Raw genomic sequence first — 14,745 nt, 5'->3', positions numbered from 1 at the left:
TTTTTTTATTAGATTCCATCAAGTACAGCCCTTTGCCTCCACCTATCACCACTCAGTGTCTGTCACTATTTCCACTTACCCTTCCTCCAGCTGTCTAGCACCCCTCCTCACCAGGATCCACCTCACCTACAGCTTACACAAAAACTTCCCCTCACTTCTTTGTACTGGCCATCTATCTTGTAGTCGAGATGAAGGCCGATTGTCAGTTTCCCTCTGCAAATTCTCTCTGACCCACTGATTTCCTTCAGCATTTGGTCATTTGAACCTTATCATAGGCGTTTTGTCAAAACTGAAGTGGATGTTTTAGTCCTAAAAGGTATCAGAAATGATCCTGGGTCTTTTTCTGATGTAATGTCATAATCTAATGCTGTACTTTTGCTGAGCTCTCTGATACCCAGTTGCTATGGAAGCTCATTGTTTCTGGCTATTGATGTGTCACTGACCTAAGCTTTGGTGAGTATTGTGTAATAACGGGACTGAAAGGCAGAAATTATTATATTCAAAAATGCAGTTTCAAAAGATTTGTTTCTTTTTATGCATTTCATCTCAGTGTAACTTGTTACAGCAAGATACCTGCCAGTAGGTTCACTTTCTGTTCTTCAGCTTGACCTTCTATTGTGACTGAATAGAATTGTATTTGTAAATTTGGAATGGGAAATTTGATCCTGTCCACTGGTTATTGAAGAAAGTATATGGAAATGGAATGGAATTGGTTACTCACAAGGCAGACAAGATTGAACTGTGTCCGATGAACATTGTAACTTTTATATATTTTTCTATCTTAATGCTTTATTAGAATTCTATTAGAACATGAATTGATTACAGTTTTCTCCTTTGTTACAGTTTCTGCATTTTATGCTGAATGTTTCTCAAAGAAAATCCAGTTCAATGCGCACATTTGGACTAAATCTAAGTTTCTTGGGATGTCTATAGGAGTGCATAACATTGGACAAGGTGAGTTTATTTTAAGAAATATCCATCTCCACTAATACCCTACATTTCCTCAGCAATAAGCTGCTTGCACAGTTTAGGTTTTTGTTCTATCCAGTCTTTTTCCTGTGCTGTCATACCTCTGGACAAGTACTATCCCCTATCCCACCTTGCCTAACAGACTGAGAGCAGTACATCACAGGGATGGGCCCCTTGCCACATTATTAATTGTTAATGACGCCAAATTAAACTGATCCTTTTTGTCTGCAAATGTACATATCCCTCCATCCTTCAACGACATTAGATATAGCAACCATGACTATAATTTCATGTTGTTTGCAAATCTGGTTGCCCTATTACAGGACGGACAAGGATGCTTTGGCAAGGGTACAGAACAGATTTGCCTGGATTAGTGAGTATGAGCACTAAGGAGAAGTTGGACAACTTGGATTGTTTTCTGTGGAGCAGAGCAGGGTAGGGTAGAAGTTCATAAAAATTATGATATATATAAGATGACTGGGATGAAAATGTGGATGGGTGGTTTAGTAAGTCTGCAGAGAACAAAGATTGGTGGTGTTGTGGCTAGTGTAGAAGGTTGCCAATGGATACAGTGGGTTATTGATCAGTTGCACATTTGGGTGAAATAATGACTGGTGGAGTTTAATCTGGGCAAGTGAGGTGGTGCACTTTGGAAGAGCAGATGCAATGGGAAAGTACACAGTTAATTGTAGGAACCTTGATAGTGTTGATGTGTAGAATATCTTGGGGTCCAGGCATCGTGCCTGAACATGATAGGATGGTGTGCTTCCCTTTGTTAGCCAAGGCATTGAGTTCAAGAGACAGGAAGCTTTATAAAAAAAATCAAAAAGGGCCACTTTTCAACATAATTGTATAAGGGCTAGAAGTGTTGTAAAAGCAAGCCTGAAGGCTTTGTGTGTCAATGCAAGGAGCATTCGTAACAAGGTGGATGAATTGAATGTGCAGATAGCTATTAATGAATATGATATACAAGTTTCCCCTGCCATCCGAAGGTTGAGCGTTCCTATGAAACGGTTCGTAAGCCGAAATGTCGTAAAGCGAAGAAGCAATTACATTTATTTATATGGGAAAATTTTGTGAGTGTTCGCAGACCCAAAAATAACCTACCAAATCATGCCAAATAACACATAAAATCTAAAATAACAGTAATATATAGTAAAAGCAGGAATGATATGATAAATACACAGCCTATATAAAGTAGAAATACTTTCCCACAATCATTACTGCACTGTTCTCCGTAGCGAAAATCTCATGCAAGCGCCGTCGGCAGAAAATCTCACGCAAGCGCTGTTGGCAAAAACATGGCGCAACACTCTCTCCAGTAACCTTTAAGCTATGAAGCTGCCAAATCACACCAAATAACACGTAAAAATACACAGTCTATATAAAGTAGAAATAATGTATGTACAGTGTAGTATCACTTGCTGGAATCGGGAAGACAGCGCCGAACACACTGTTGATGGTGTATTAGGCTGAGTCAGAGTTTGGGTGGTGCAGTGGCCCCCACCCTGCAGTTCGCCAAGCGATACATTGCCGTGAAGCATGCAGGGGTGCAGCGGTAGCCAGGAGGCCCAAAGCACATCTTTAAGAAAAAAGCCTAAACAAACATGCTAATTAATTAGGTGCCGCCCGTAATTGTCAGCCCAGATCAGTTCCGATTTCCGATTGCGTCGTCTCTGATCTGGGCCGACAATTACGTGTCGGCGGCACCTAATTAATTAGCATGTTTATTTTGGCATTTTTCTTAAAGATGTGCTGTGTGCCTCCCGGCTACCTTTGCATTCTCTGTGAATCGGTATCTGTCCGTGGCCTGGGGGTTGGGGTGGTGGGACACTGGGGTGTCATCTCGTCGTCTATTTCCATTAAGGCAGGCAGGTCATCTTCTATCTCTGCCCGCCTCGATGTCAAAGGTCGAGGTTTGTCACCTGCTGTGGCTGATGTGGAAGGCTTGCTTGAGTGCTGAGCCTTGCACATTTTTCTATCACACAGTTCTTTGTAGGGACTCAAACCATCCTGCAAATATCCCCTAAACCAACGTACCCTTTGAAAATTAAAGTCGTACTTTATCATTACTCATTCGGTTTCGATTGTTATCCTTTCCTCTTCCAATTGCATCAGCTCTTCATCTATCAGATCTTGGTCATGGGATACCGAAACCCCTTCAACATCATCTTCGTCAGCTTCCACAAGCCAAACTCACTTTGTCCTTACTTCGTTCACCATGATCGAAACGCTTAATTATGTCTAGTTTTACGCAAAGTGTAACACCCTTACGAGCTCTTTTAGGCTTTTCCAATACCATAGAACTCATCTTGCAAACGATTGCTCACAGGCATGTGTTTAAGTAATGCCAGTGAGAACGCAGTTCCGAATCCGGGGGAAAGTGGCTGCTCGGGGCGCGTGCTGCCTATTATCGCACGCTGAATTTTTTTTCGTAACAGTGAAAACACCTTCTGAAAGCAAAAACAGGGTACTAATGTAGGTCTTTCGTAACAGTGAGGTTTCGTAAAGCAAACGTTTGAAAAGTGGGGGACACCTGTAGTTGGGATTGCAGAGACATGGCTCCAGGGTGACCAAGGATGGGAGCTCAACATTCAGGAATATTCAATATTCAGGACGGATAGACATGAAAGAAAAGGAGTGGGATTGCATTGCTGGTTAGAGAGGAGATTAACGCAATAATAAGGAAGGACATTAGCCGGGAGGATGTGGAATTGATATGGGTAGAGCTGCATAACCCTAGGGGGCAGAAAATGTTGGTGGGAGTTGTGTACAGGCCACCTAACAGTAGTAGTGAGGTTGGGGATGGCATTAAACAGGAAATTAGAAATGCATGCAATAAAGGAACAGCAATTATAAAGGGTGACACTTCAATCTACATATAGATTGGGTGAACCAAATTGGTAAGGGTGCTGAGGAAGAGGATTTCTTGGAATGTATGCGGGATGGTTTTCTGAACCAACATGTCAAGGAACCAATTAGAGAGCAGGCCATTCTAGACTGGGTATTGAGCAATGAGGAAGGGTTAGTTAGCAATCTTGTCGTGTGAGGTCCCTTGGGTAAGGGTGACCATAATATGGTGGAATTCTTCATTAAGATGGAGAGTGACATATTTAATTCAGAAACAAAGGTTCTGAACTTAAAGAAGGGTAACTTTGAAGGTATGAGACATGAATTAGCTAAGATAGACGGGCAAATGATACTTAAAGGGTTGACAGTGGATATGCAATAGCAAGCATTTAAAGATCGCATGGATGAACTACAACAATTGTTCATCCCAGTTTGGCAAAAGAATAAACCAGGGAAGGTAGTGCGCCTGTGGCTGACGAGGGAAATTAGGGATAGTATCAATTCCAAAGAAGAAACATACAAATTACTCAGAAAAAGCGGCACACCTGAGGACTGGGAGAAATTCAGAGTCCAGCAGAGGAGGACAAAGGACTTGATTAGGAAAGGGAAAAAAGATTATGAGAGAAAGCTGGCAGGGAACATAAAAACTGACTGTGAAAGCTTTTATAGATATATGAGAAGAAAAAGATTGGTTAAGACAAATGTACGTCCCTTACAGTCAGAAACAGGTGAATTGATCGTGGGGAACAAGGACATGGCAGACCAGTTGAATAACCACTTTGGTTCTGTCTTCACTAAGGAGGACATGAATAATCTTCTGGAAATAGTAGGGGACCGAGGGTCTAGTGAGATGGAGGAACTGAGGGAAATACATGTTAGTAGGCAAGTGGTGTTAGGTAAATTGAAGGGATTAAAGGCAGATAAATTCCCAGGGCCAGATGGTCTGCATCCCAGAGTGCTTAAGGAAGTGGCCCAAGAAATAGTGGATGCATTAGTGATAATTTTTCAAAACTCTTTAGATTCTGGATTAGTTCCTAAGGATTGGAGGGTGGCTAATGTAACTCCGCTTTTTAAAAAGGAGGGAGAGAGAAACTGGGGAATTATAGACCGGTAAGCCTGACATCGGTGGTGGGGAAAATGCTAGAGTCAGTTATCAAGGATGTGATAACAGCACATTTGGAAAGCGGTGAAATCATCGGACAAAGTCAGCATGGATTTGTGAAAGGAAAATGATGTCTGACGAATCTCATAGAATTTTTTGAGGATGTAACTAGTAGAGTGGATAGGGGAGAACCAGTGGATGTGGTATATTTGGATTTTCAAAAGGCTTTTGACAAGGTCCCTCACAGGAGATCAGTGTGCAAACTTAAAGCACACGGTATTGGGGGTAAGGTATTGATATGGATGGAGAATTGGTTGGCAGACAGGAAGCAAAGAGTGGGAATAAACGGGACCTTTTCAGAATGGCAGGCAGTGACTAGTGGGGTACCGCAAGGCTCAGTGTTGGGACCCCAGTTGTTTACAATATATATTAATGACTTAGGCGAGGGAATTAAATGCAGCATCTCCAAGTTTGCGGATGGCACGAAACTGGGCAGCAGTGTTAGCTGTGAGGAGGATGCTAAGAGGATGCAGGGTGACTTGGATAGGTTAGGTGAGTGGGCAAATTCATAGCAGATGCAATTTAATGTGGATAATGTGAGGTTATCCACTTTGGTGGCAAAAACAGGAAAACAGGTTATTATCTGAATGGTGGCCGATTAGGAAAAGGGGAGGTGCAACGAGACCTGGGTGTCATTGTACACCAGTCATTGAAAGTGGGCATGCAGGTACAGCAGGTGGTGAAAAAGGCGAATGGTATGCTGGCATTCGGAGCAAGAGGATTCGAGTATAGGAGCAGGGAGGCACTACTGCAGTTGTACAAGGCCTTGGTGAGACCACACCTGGAGTATTGTGTGCAGTTTTGGTCCCCTGATCTGAGAAAAGACATTCTTGCCATAGAGGGAGTACAAAGAAGGTTCACCAGCTTGATTCCTGGGATGGCAGGACTTTCATATGATGAAAGACTGGATCGACTAGGCTTATACTCTCTGGAATTTAGAAGATTGAGAGGGGATCTTATTGAAACGTATAAAATTCTAAAGGGATTGGACAGGCTAGATGCAGGAAGATTGTTCCTGATGTTGGGGAATTCCAGAACGAGGGGTCACAGTTTGAGAATAAAGGGGAAGCCTTTTAGGACCGAGATTAGGAAAAACTTCTTCACACAGAGAGTGGTGAATCTGTGGAATTCTCTGCTACAGGAAACAGTGGAGGCCAGTTCATTGGCTATATTTAAGAGGGAGTTAGATATGGCCCTTGTGGCTAAAGGGATCGGAGTTATGGAGAGAAGGCAAGTACAGGGTTCCGAGTTGGATGATCAGCCATGATCGTACTGAATGGCGGTGCAGGCTCGAAGGGCCGAATGGCCTACTCCTGCACCTATTTTCTATGTTTCCAAAACATTGGATGGGCTGCATCTACAGTGTACTGTTCAGTTGTGGTTGTCCTATAATAGGAAGAATGTGGAGGCTTTGGAAAGTGCAGAATTTTACCAGGACACTGCCTGATTAGTGGGCATGCTCTTGGAGAGGTTGGTGAGACTTGTTTTCCCTGGAATGGCAGAGGCTGAGGGAAGTACTTGATAGAAGTTTCAAAGTTAAGAGGGGTAGATAGAGTGGAAAGCTGGTATCTTTCTTCCAGAATTGAAAGATCTAATACATGGATTTAAGATGATTAGAGGAAGGTTCGAAGATGTATAGGACAAGGTTATTTTTTTTCTAGAGTGGTGGGTGCCTGTGGTGCTGTGCCGGGCGGGAGTGGTGGCGGAGGCAGAAATGATAGAGGCATTTAAAAGGCTTTTAGGCACTTAATTGTGCATGGAATGGAGAGATGTAAACCATGTGCAGGCAGGAGGTATTAGTGTAATTAGACATCATTAGCTGAATTAGTTTGGACAACATTGCAGGCTGAAGGGCCTGTTCCTAAGGTGTATTGTTTTCTGCTATGAAATGTAAAAAGAGCAGATAGTTAGAATCTTTCTTCCAGGGTAGAAATGTCAAATACCAGAGGACATACATTTAAAATGGGAGGGAGAAGGTTTAAGGAAGATGTACTGGGCTTTTTTTTATACCGAGCATGGTAGGTGTCTAGGGAATGCTGCTAGGAATGGTGGTGGGAGCAATGGTGTCTGAGGATCTCTTAGACACATGAGTAGGGCGGGAAACCATGTGTAGGCAGAAGAGATTTAGTTTAATTTGGCAATCTGTTGGGTGAAGGCATTGTGGGCCAAAGATCCTGTTCCTGTGCTATACTGTTCTTTGTTCTATAGATTTCTAAAGGAGATTGTCAGATATTATCTGTATGTTATATATGATCAGCCTTGGGTGACTTCACTTCCTCAAGGAAGCCAGTTGTGAACCACTTATTACCACTTTTGAGTAAGGCCACTGCAGAACAGACACTGAACCTAGTCCCATCTGGTCTGTGACTTGGGTGATGATGTTTCCTTTATTTATTTAGGTTCATTCTTATTTTCAGTGCTTAGTGTGATGAATAAATTGTACTCCCCTCGCTCGTATGTGGATTGCTAAGCTTCAGCATACCATTTTACCTGGAATTCTTCTTTGTTCCACCTGTATTTTGAATTGCTTTCTTGTGTTAATATTGTCAGTAATATGGTTATTGTTGAAGACCACAAGACATAGGAGCAAAATTAGACCATTTAGCCTGTGAGTCTGCTCCACCATTTTGTCATGGCTCATTTATTATCCCAAATCAATCACACATTATTTTTCTGAACTGAAACTCACTATTCTTGGCCTTTTCATTAGGCAACAATAAATATTGATGTCTTATATGCAGTGATTTTTATAAGTATACAACTTCTTAGCCCATTTACAAAGCTGAAATGAATTATTTCTACAAATTGTCAAATTTTGTAGAACCATTTGGAATTTATACTGAGCATGTCTAGGTTGAGCAGTAAACACATATATGCTGCTCCAGAAAGCTCTTAATGGAAATAATTCTAGGCAAAGAGGAGCCTTTCAATGTGCTTTGTTTCTCTATACAGGTGTCCCCTGTTTTTCGAACGTTCGCTTTACGAAACCTCACTGTTACGAAAGACCTACATTAGTACCCTGTTTTCGCTTTCAGAAGGTGTTTTCACTGTTACGAAAAGAAATTCAACGCGCGATAAAAAATCAGCGCGTGACAAAATTGGTGCGCGATAAAAGGCAGCGCGCCCCGAGCAGCCGCTCTCCCCCGGATTCGGAACTGCTTTGCTTTAACACGAGCCTGTGAGCAGCCGTTTGCGAGATGAGTTCTATGGTATCGGAAAAGCCTGCAAGAGCTCGTAAGGGTGTGACACTTACGGTAAAACTAGACATAATTAAGCGTTTTGATCGTGGTGAATGAAGTAAGGATAACGTGAGTTTGGCTTGTGGAAGCTGACGAACATGGTGTTGAAGAGGTTTTGGCATCCCATGACCAAGAACTGACAGATGAAGAGCTGATGCAATTGGAAGAAAAAAGGATAACAATCGAAACTGAATGAGTAATGATAAAGTACGACTTTAGTTTTCAAAGGGTACGTCAGTTTAGGGGATATTTGCAGGATGGTTTGAGTCCTTATTAAAGAACTGTGTGATAGAAAAATGCGCGAGGCTGAGCAGTCAAGCAAGCCTTCCACATCAGCCACAGCAGACGACGAACCTCGACCTTCGACATCGAGGTGGGCAGAGATAGAAGATGAGCTGCCTGCTCTAATGGAAGCAGGCGATGAGATGACACCCCAGTGTCCCACCACCCTAACCCCCAGGCCACGGACAGATACCAATTCGCAGAGAATGCAAAGGTAGCTGGGAGGCACACAGCACATCTTTAAGAAAAAAGCCGAAATAAACATGCTAAATAATTAGGTGCTGCTGACACGTAATTGTCGGCCCAGATCAGAGACGACGCAATCGGAAATCGGCACTGATCTGGGCCGACAATTACGGGCGGCACCTAATTAATTAGCATGTTTGTTTAGGCTTTTTTCTTAAAGATGTGCTGTGTAACTCCCGGCTACCGTTGGACCCTTGCGTTCTTCGCAGCAATGTATTGCTCAGCGGCCTGGAGGGTGGGGGCCACTGCACCACCCAAACTCCGACAAGTCTAACACACCATCGTGTGCTCGGCGTGTGCGATTCCCGTAAGTGATACTACACTGTACATACATTATTTCTACTTGATATCGGCTGTGTATTTTTATGTGTTATTTGGTATGATTTGGCAGCTTCATAGCTTAAAGGTTACTGGAGAGAGTGTTCTTGCCAACAGCGCTTGCATGAGATTTTTGCTTCAGCGACCAGTTCAGTAATGATTGTGGAAAAGTATTTCTACTTTATATAGGCTGTGTATTTATCATATCATTCCTGCTTTTACTAAATGTTACTGTTATTTAGGTTTCATGGGTTATTTGGCATGATTTGGTAGGTTACTTTTGGGTCTGCGAATGCTCACAAATTTTTCCCATATAAATAAATGGTAATTGCTTCTTCGCTTTACGACATTTCGGCTTACGAACCGTTTCATAGGAACGCTCTACCTTTGGATGGCGGGGGAAGCCTGTATCCACTTTTAGTTTATTTCAATGACATTTAATATCATCTTGAGCCTTTTCACCAGTTTTTATTTTGGTTCTGGCTCCCTCTCATGGCAGCTATATTACATTAATCCTTGGAGCTAATTTCAAAGTGTAAAGTAAATTTATTATCAAAGTACATGTGTGTTATCATATACAAAAATATTCATTTTTTTTACGGGCATACTCAGTAAATCCAAGAGCCATAATAGAATCAATGAAAGACCAACCCAACAGGATGGACAGACAACCAAAATGCAAGACAGCAAACTGCTAATGCAAGAGAAAATGAATGAATAAATAAATAAGCAATAAATATCGAGAACCCGAGATGAAGAGTCCTTGAAAGTGAATCCATAAGTCGTGGGAACATTTCAATCATGAGGCCAGAGAGGTCAGCTCCTTTGGTTCAAGAGCTTGATGGTTGAGGGGTACTAACTGTTCCTGAACCTGGTGGTGGGGGTCTTTGATGATAGATACTGCTTTCCTGTGACTATGCTCAATATAGATGTACTTAATGATGGGGAGGGCTTTACCCATGATAAAATGGGCCTTGTCCATGACTTCTTGTAGGATTTTCTGTTCAAGGGCATTGGTGTTGCTATATCAGGCTGTTTTGCAGCCAGTCAATATACTCTCCACCACACATCTATTGAATTTCTTCCTGTAAAATTATGTTATCTTCCTTCAATTGAGTGTTGGTTTTGAAATTATTAACAGGTCCCAGCTTGCTAATGATTTCAAAACTGATAGTCAAATTTTATCTCTTTTACAAAACCCTTAATTTTGAAGTGAATCTTAACATCTGAAATTCCTTTTGTTGCTCTCTTTCTTGAGCAACAAATGATTTAATATCCTTTTCCTTATCTGCTTGGTCAGTAACTTTTTAAAATAATTTCCATGACGATATTCCCTTTTGTATTTTGACAGGATGTGTCTCAGTGCTTGATTATGATGAGCACTATATTCTCACTTTTCCAAATGGCTATGGAAGGCAAGTACTGGCCAATATAGTACCACTTAAAATATGCTGTACATATTGTCCATCAGTATATATTAAGGGAATCATTATTTAATTTGAAAGCCAAGTTAAATGTTGTGCTTTTTGAAGATTTTCTAATTTCTCTTGACAGGTCAATTCTAACGGTTCCATGGGTGGAACTAGGAGGCGAATGCAACATAACTTGTGCTAAAACAGGATACAATGCCAGCATTATATTTCATACCAAACCCTTCTACGGAGGCAAGAAACACCGAGTAACTGCAGAAATCTTGTAGGTTTATATTAGATATCTTGTTATCATTGTTTATCAACAATAACTTGAATGAAATTACCTATTAATTTGCTGTTTTAGTTCTCCACATGACAAGAAATCCTTTTGCTCAATTGAAGGGGAGTGGAATGGAGTGATGTATGCTAAATGGAGTACTGGGGTAAGTATTGTCTCTGGAAAAAGGTATAAATATCACTTTGCATGCAGTACTGTTTTTCTGATAGATAAATGGACATTCCAAGAGAAATTAAATTATTGCTTAGGTGCAAAATCTAGCAGATTAGACTTTGAATGAAGTTGTTTAAAGTGATTAACCTTTTTTATAAATAAAATGAACTGTTTGAAATACTCAGTAGACAACACAGCATTTTGTGGAGTAGGAGTAAGGACATTAAAGGTTAACTGTGTGTTTCTGGACCTGCTCATCTATCATACAACCTGGGCACAGACATTTCAGCCCTTAACCAACCAGTACACATCTCATACACGAGGAAATCTGCAGATGCTGGAATTTCAAGCAACACACATAAAAGTTGCTGGTGAACGCAGCAGGCCAGGCAGCATCTCATGATTGTTTAATGTCATTTTCTATATACAAGTGTAAGGAGTACGAAGTAATAATTCTGGATCCGATGCAGCACAAAAAAAAACACAAAAGATAATGAACACAACAATAATAAAACACACAATAAATATAAATACATAAGATAACTTGTATACATTGATTGTATGAGGCTAGGCTATACATAGATGGCTAATGGGAAGTAAAGTCGTGGTGGAGGTGCTGATCATCCCTACTGCTGGGGAAAGTAATTTTATTTTTGAGTGCAGTGGTCCTGGCGTGAATGCTATATAGCCTCCTCCCTGATGGAGGTGAGGCAGTCCATGAGCAGGGTGTGTGGGATTACTGGCACTTTGCCGACATCTTTCTGTATATAAAAAGTTTCAAAGGTACAATTTAATGTTAGAGAAATGTATACAATATACATCCTGAAATTATTTTTCTTAGCAACCATCCACAAAAACAAAGGAGTGCCCCAAAGAATGAACAGTTAAATGTTAAGAACCCCAAAGTCCCCTCCAGTGCGTAAGCAGCAGCGAGCAACAATCCCCCCTTCCCCCACCCGCAAAAACAACTGCAATAGCACTGCCACTGAGCACTCAAGCGTGAGCAAAGCAACAGCAAAGACACAGACTTGCAGTTACCCCAAAGAGTTTGCGTTTCACAGGGTATTCGACATACCACAAGTTCTTTCTTTCACTGATAAGGGAGAAAGAGGAGTCTCCATTTTCCTAGCGAGCAGGGAGACATAACAAACAACGCACTGGTTTATGATGTTAAAAGTCCGTTACGTCACTTTTTTCGAGCTCTGTGCCTGAAGATCACAAAGATCCCGGGTCTCCAGGCACACAGTCCTGGATATTTCGGCTCCCCTGAATACACAGGGGTCTCCTGCCATGACACCGACCCTCGATCCACCCATCTCCAGAGCCCCGAGATCCTAATCTTCCGAATCTGAGCCAGACTCTTAGGCCAAGCCTTTGGTGAGTTAACAACGGCCAGTTTTAGAACCCTGACAGCGGGTCCTATTCCTGCAAAGAACTGTAGTCAGCGTGTAACTCCAGGTCAGGGTCTTCAAAAGAACCCTGAAAGGGAAAAATAAGAGATATTAAAGATGGAAATAGAGCTGTTTCTGAAGATGCAAGCAAAGGAGTGACCGTTAACTCTCCTAAGCACCGCCTTCACTTATATGGCCTTTTTTGGCAGGTAGGCTGGTGCTGGTGATGTGTTGGTCAGTTTTGACTACCGGTTGTAGAGCCTTCTTGTCCAGCACGGTGCAGTCTCCGTATTGTGCAGTGATGCAGCTTGTCAGGATGCTCTCTACTGCACATCTGTAGAATGAGGCATGTATGAAATTGCAAAGTCCAGCTCTCTTCAGCCTCAGAAACTAGAGGTGTTGGTGAGCTTTCTTGACTGTGTCGGATATTTTCTGGACTATGAGAGGTTGTCTATGATGTGCACTCTCAGGAGTTTAATAAAGCTTGCAGTTTCTACTACTCTGCTGTTGATGTAAAGAGAGGGGTGAGTGCTATGAGCTCTCCTGAATTTGATAACCATCTCCTTCCTTAAAAACACAAACACGAGGAAACCTGCAGATGCTGGAAATTGAAGCAACACACACAACATGCTGGTGGAACGCAGCAGGTCAGACAGCATCCATAGGAAGAAGCACAGTCGACATTTTGAGCTGACACCCTTCGTCAGGACTCCTGCCTTTGTTTTGTTGACATTCAGGAAGAGGTTATTTGCCTGGCTCCAGGAGTTGAGCTCTTCCAGCTCCTCGCTGGAGGCATTCTCATCGTTGCTGGTGATGAGCCCCACCACTATCGTGTTATTGGTAAACTCCATCATGTGATTGACCTTGCAGTCGTGCATTCGCAGAGCGTACAGCAGTGGGCTCAGCACACAGCCCAAGGGGACACTTGTTGAGGATGACCTTTTTACACTAGTCCTACACTAGCTGTATTTTATTTTCCCGTCTTTCCATTCAACTCCCCCTCACATTCTATCACGACATCTACACAGCTGGGGTACTTTACAATTGCCAATTTACCTGCACCATGACCTCGGGATTGGGGAGGAAACTGCAGCACCTGGGGAAAGCCCCCAGGGAAAACATGCAAACTCCACACAGGCAATACTGGAGGCATTAACTGAACCCAGGTCATCGTAACGATAACAACCATAATGATCAGTGCTGCCTAACCTGCTGAGTTCCTCCAGCATTTTGTGTGCACTGCCTTGGATTTCCAACATCTCAATAATTGGAACTGTAAGACAGCTTTGTGCTACCCAGCTGAGTATTTCATGAACTTTGTCTTCATTTCAGATTCTCAGCTTTTTTATTATTTTAATTCATGCTACCTTTTCATTTCCAAAAAAAAACCTGGTGGTATGGAAGATTACAGTGATAGTCTTTTTGATTTCATGAGATAATTAGGCAATTTAATTATATTAACATCACTGGATGCCAATAAAATACTTATTATACAGGAATTGTTGAGGAGATGATAAGAAATTTATAAATTACAATATAAGCCTTGATAGGTGCTCCCATCTAAGACAAGTTGAGAAGGGTTTAAAGTTCAATATTAAATTCACAGAAATGATGCTTTGAATATATACATTTTAATTAATATAATTCAATAATCAAGATTATGCGCTTTAAAAATGTCTCAATAACTAAGCTAATAAGAGCTATTATGTTTCTAATGAAGGAAAGCAGCATATTTGTGGATACAAAGAAAATGCCCATTATCAAAAAGAAAGTAAGAAAATTGGAAGATCAAGATGACTTTGAATCCAGAAGGTAATGAGGATCTTTGTATTGAGACTGAATGATTACTTAAGAGATGGAAGAGAGTGATATTCTACTTTTTAATCACAATATTGTAAATCTATTAGGCTATGTAGAAGGTTCATAGTATTTGCTGACCACAAAGATATTTTTAGTTTTCATTATTAAAATACTTCTCCATATCCTTTTAAATGGCTCGGAATGATTTTGTTTTTAAGAAGAGTCTAATGAGTAATTTTTTTAATTTAATATGCACCTTTATATTAAACTACCTCTAACACCACAGTAGGCATTCCATTATATTTTGTTATATTCTTTACAAACTACTAACTGGAAATTTATATCAATGGGAGTGTAACAGTTATAGTTAACGATGTGGCATACAGAAATGCCAAACCCACTCCAATTGTTTTCATATAATGCTTCTAACTGTAGAACAATAAGCAAGAGAATTCAGCTATTCTTTTACTTAACTATTTCTGAGATATTACTTATCAGTATAGGCACTAAGTGTTGGGTACTTGAAACTCAGATAAGGTACATTTCCTAATAGTTTTTTTTTGTTAAATATTTACCTGTTTGTGATTATTTTCTGTCCTCCTTTGTAGATCTCCAAATGTTTCCA

The 14,745-nt window shown here is 41.2% G+C and overlaps 1 protein-coding gene across 3 annotated transcripts in view; it reads left to right on the top strand.

The window, feature by feature from the left end:
• The window catches only part of osbpl9 (oxysterol binding protein-like 9), a 201,180-nt gene that overhangs the window by 179,955 nt on the left and 6,480 nt on the right, over positions 1 to 14,745 (top strand). For all 3 annotated transcript variants that reach the window (XM_072273759.1, XM_072273758.1, XM_072273760.1), the window contains 5 exons: positions 844 to 954; positions 10,418 to 10,481; positions 10,621 to 10,761; positions 10,843 to 10,921; positions 14,041 to 14,132. In XM_072273759.1, coding sequence (XP_072129860.1) covers positions 844 to 954; positions 10,418 to 10,481; positions 10,621 to 10,761; positions 10,843 to 10,921; positions 14,041 to 14,132 — 487 coding nt within the window. The remainder of the gene's footprint in view (positions 1 to 843; positions 955 to 10,417; positions 10,482 to 10,620; positions 10,762 to 10,842; positions 10,922 to 14,040; positions 14,133 to 14,745) is intronic.

This window comes from Mobula birostris, chromosome 12, assembly GCF_030028105.1.
Source record: "Mobula birostris isolate sMobBir1 chromosome 12, sMobBir1.hap1, whole genome shotgun sequence".
NCBI lineage: Eukaryota > Metazoa > Chordata > Chondrichthyes > Myliobatiformes > Myliobatidae > Mobula > Mobula birostris.
The sequence above is the reverse complement of the archived record's forward strand: the minus strand, read 5'-3'. Positions and strand labels throughout refer to the sequence as shown.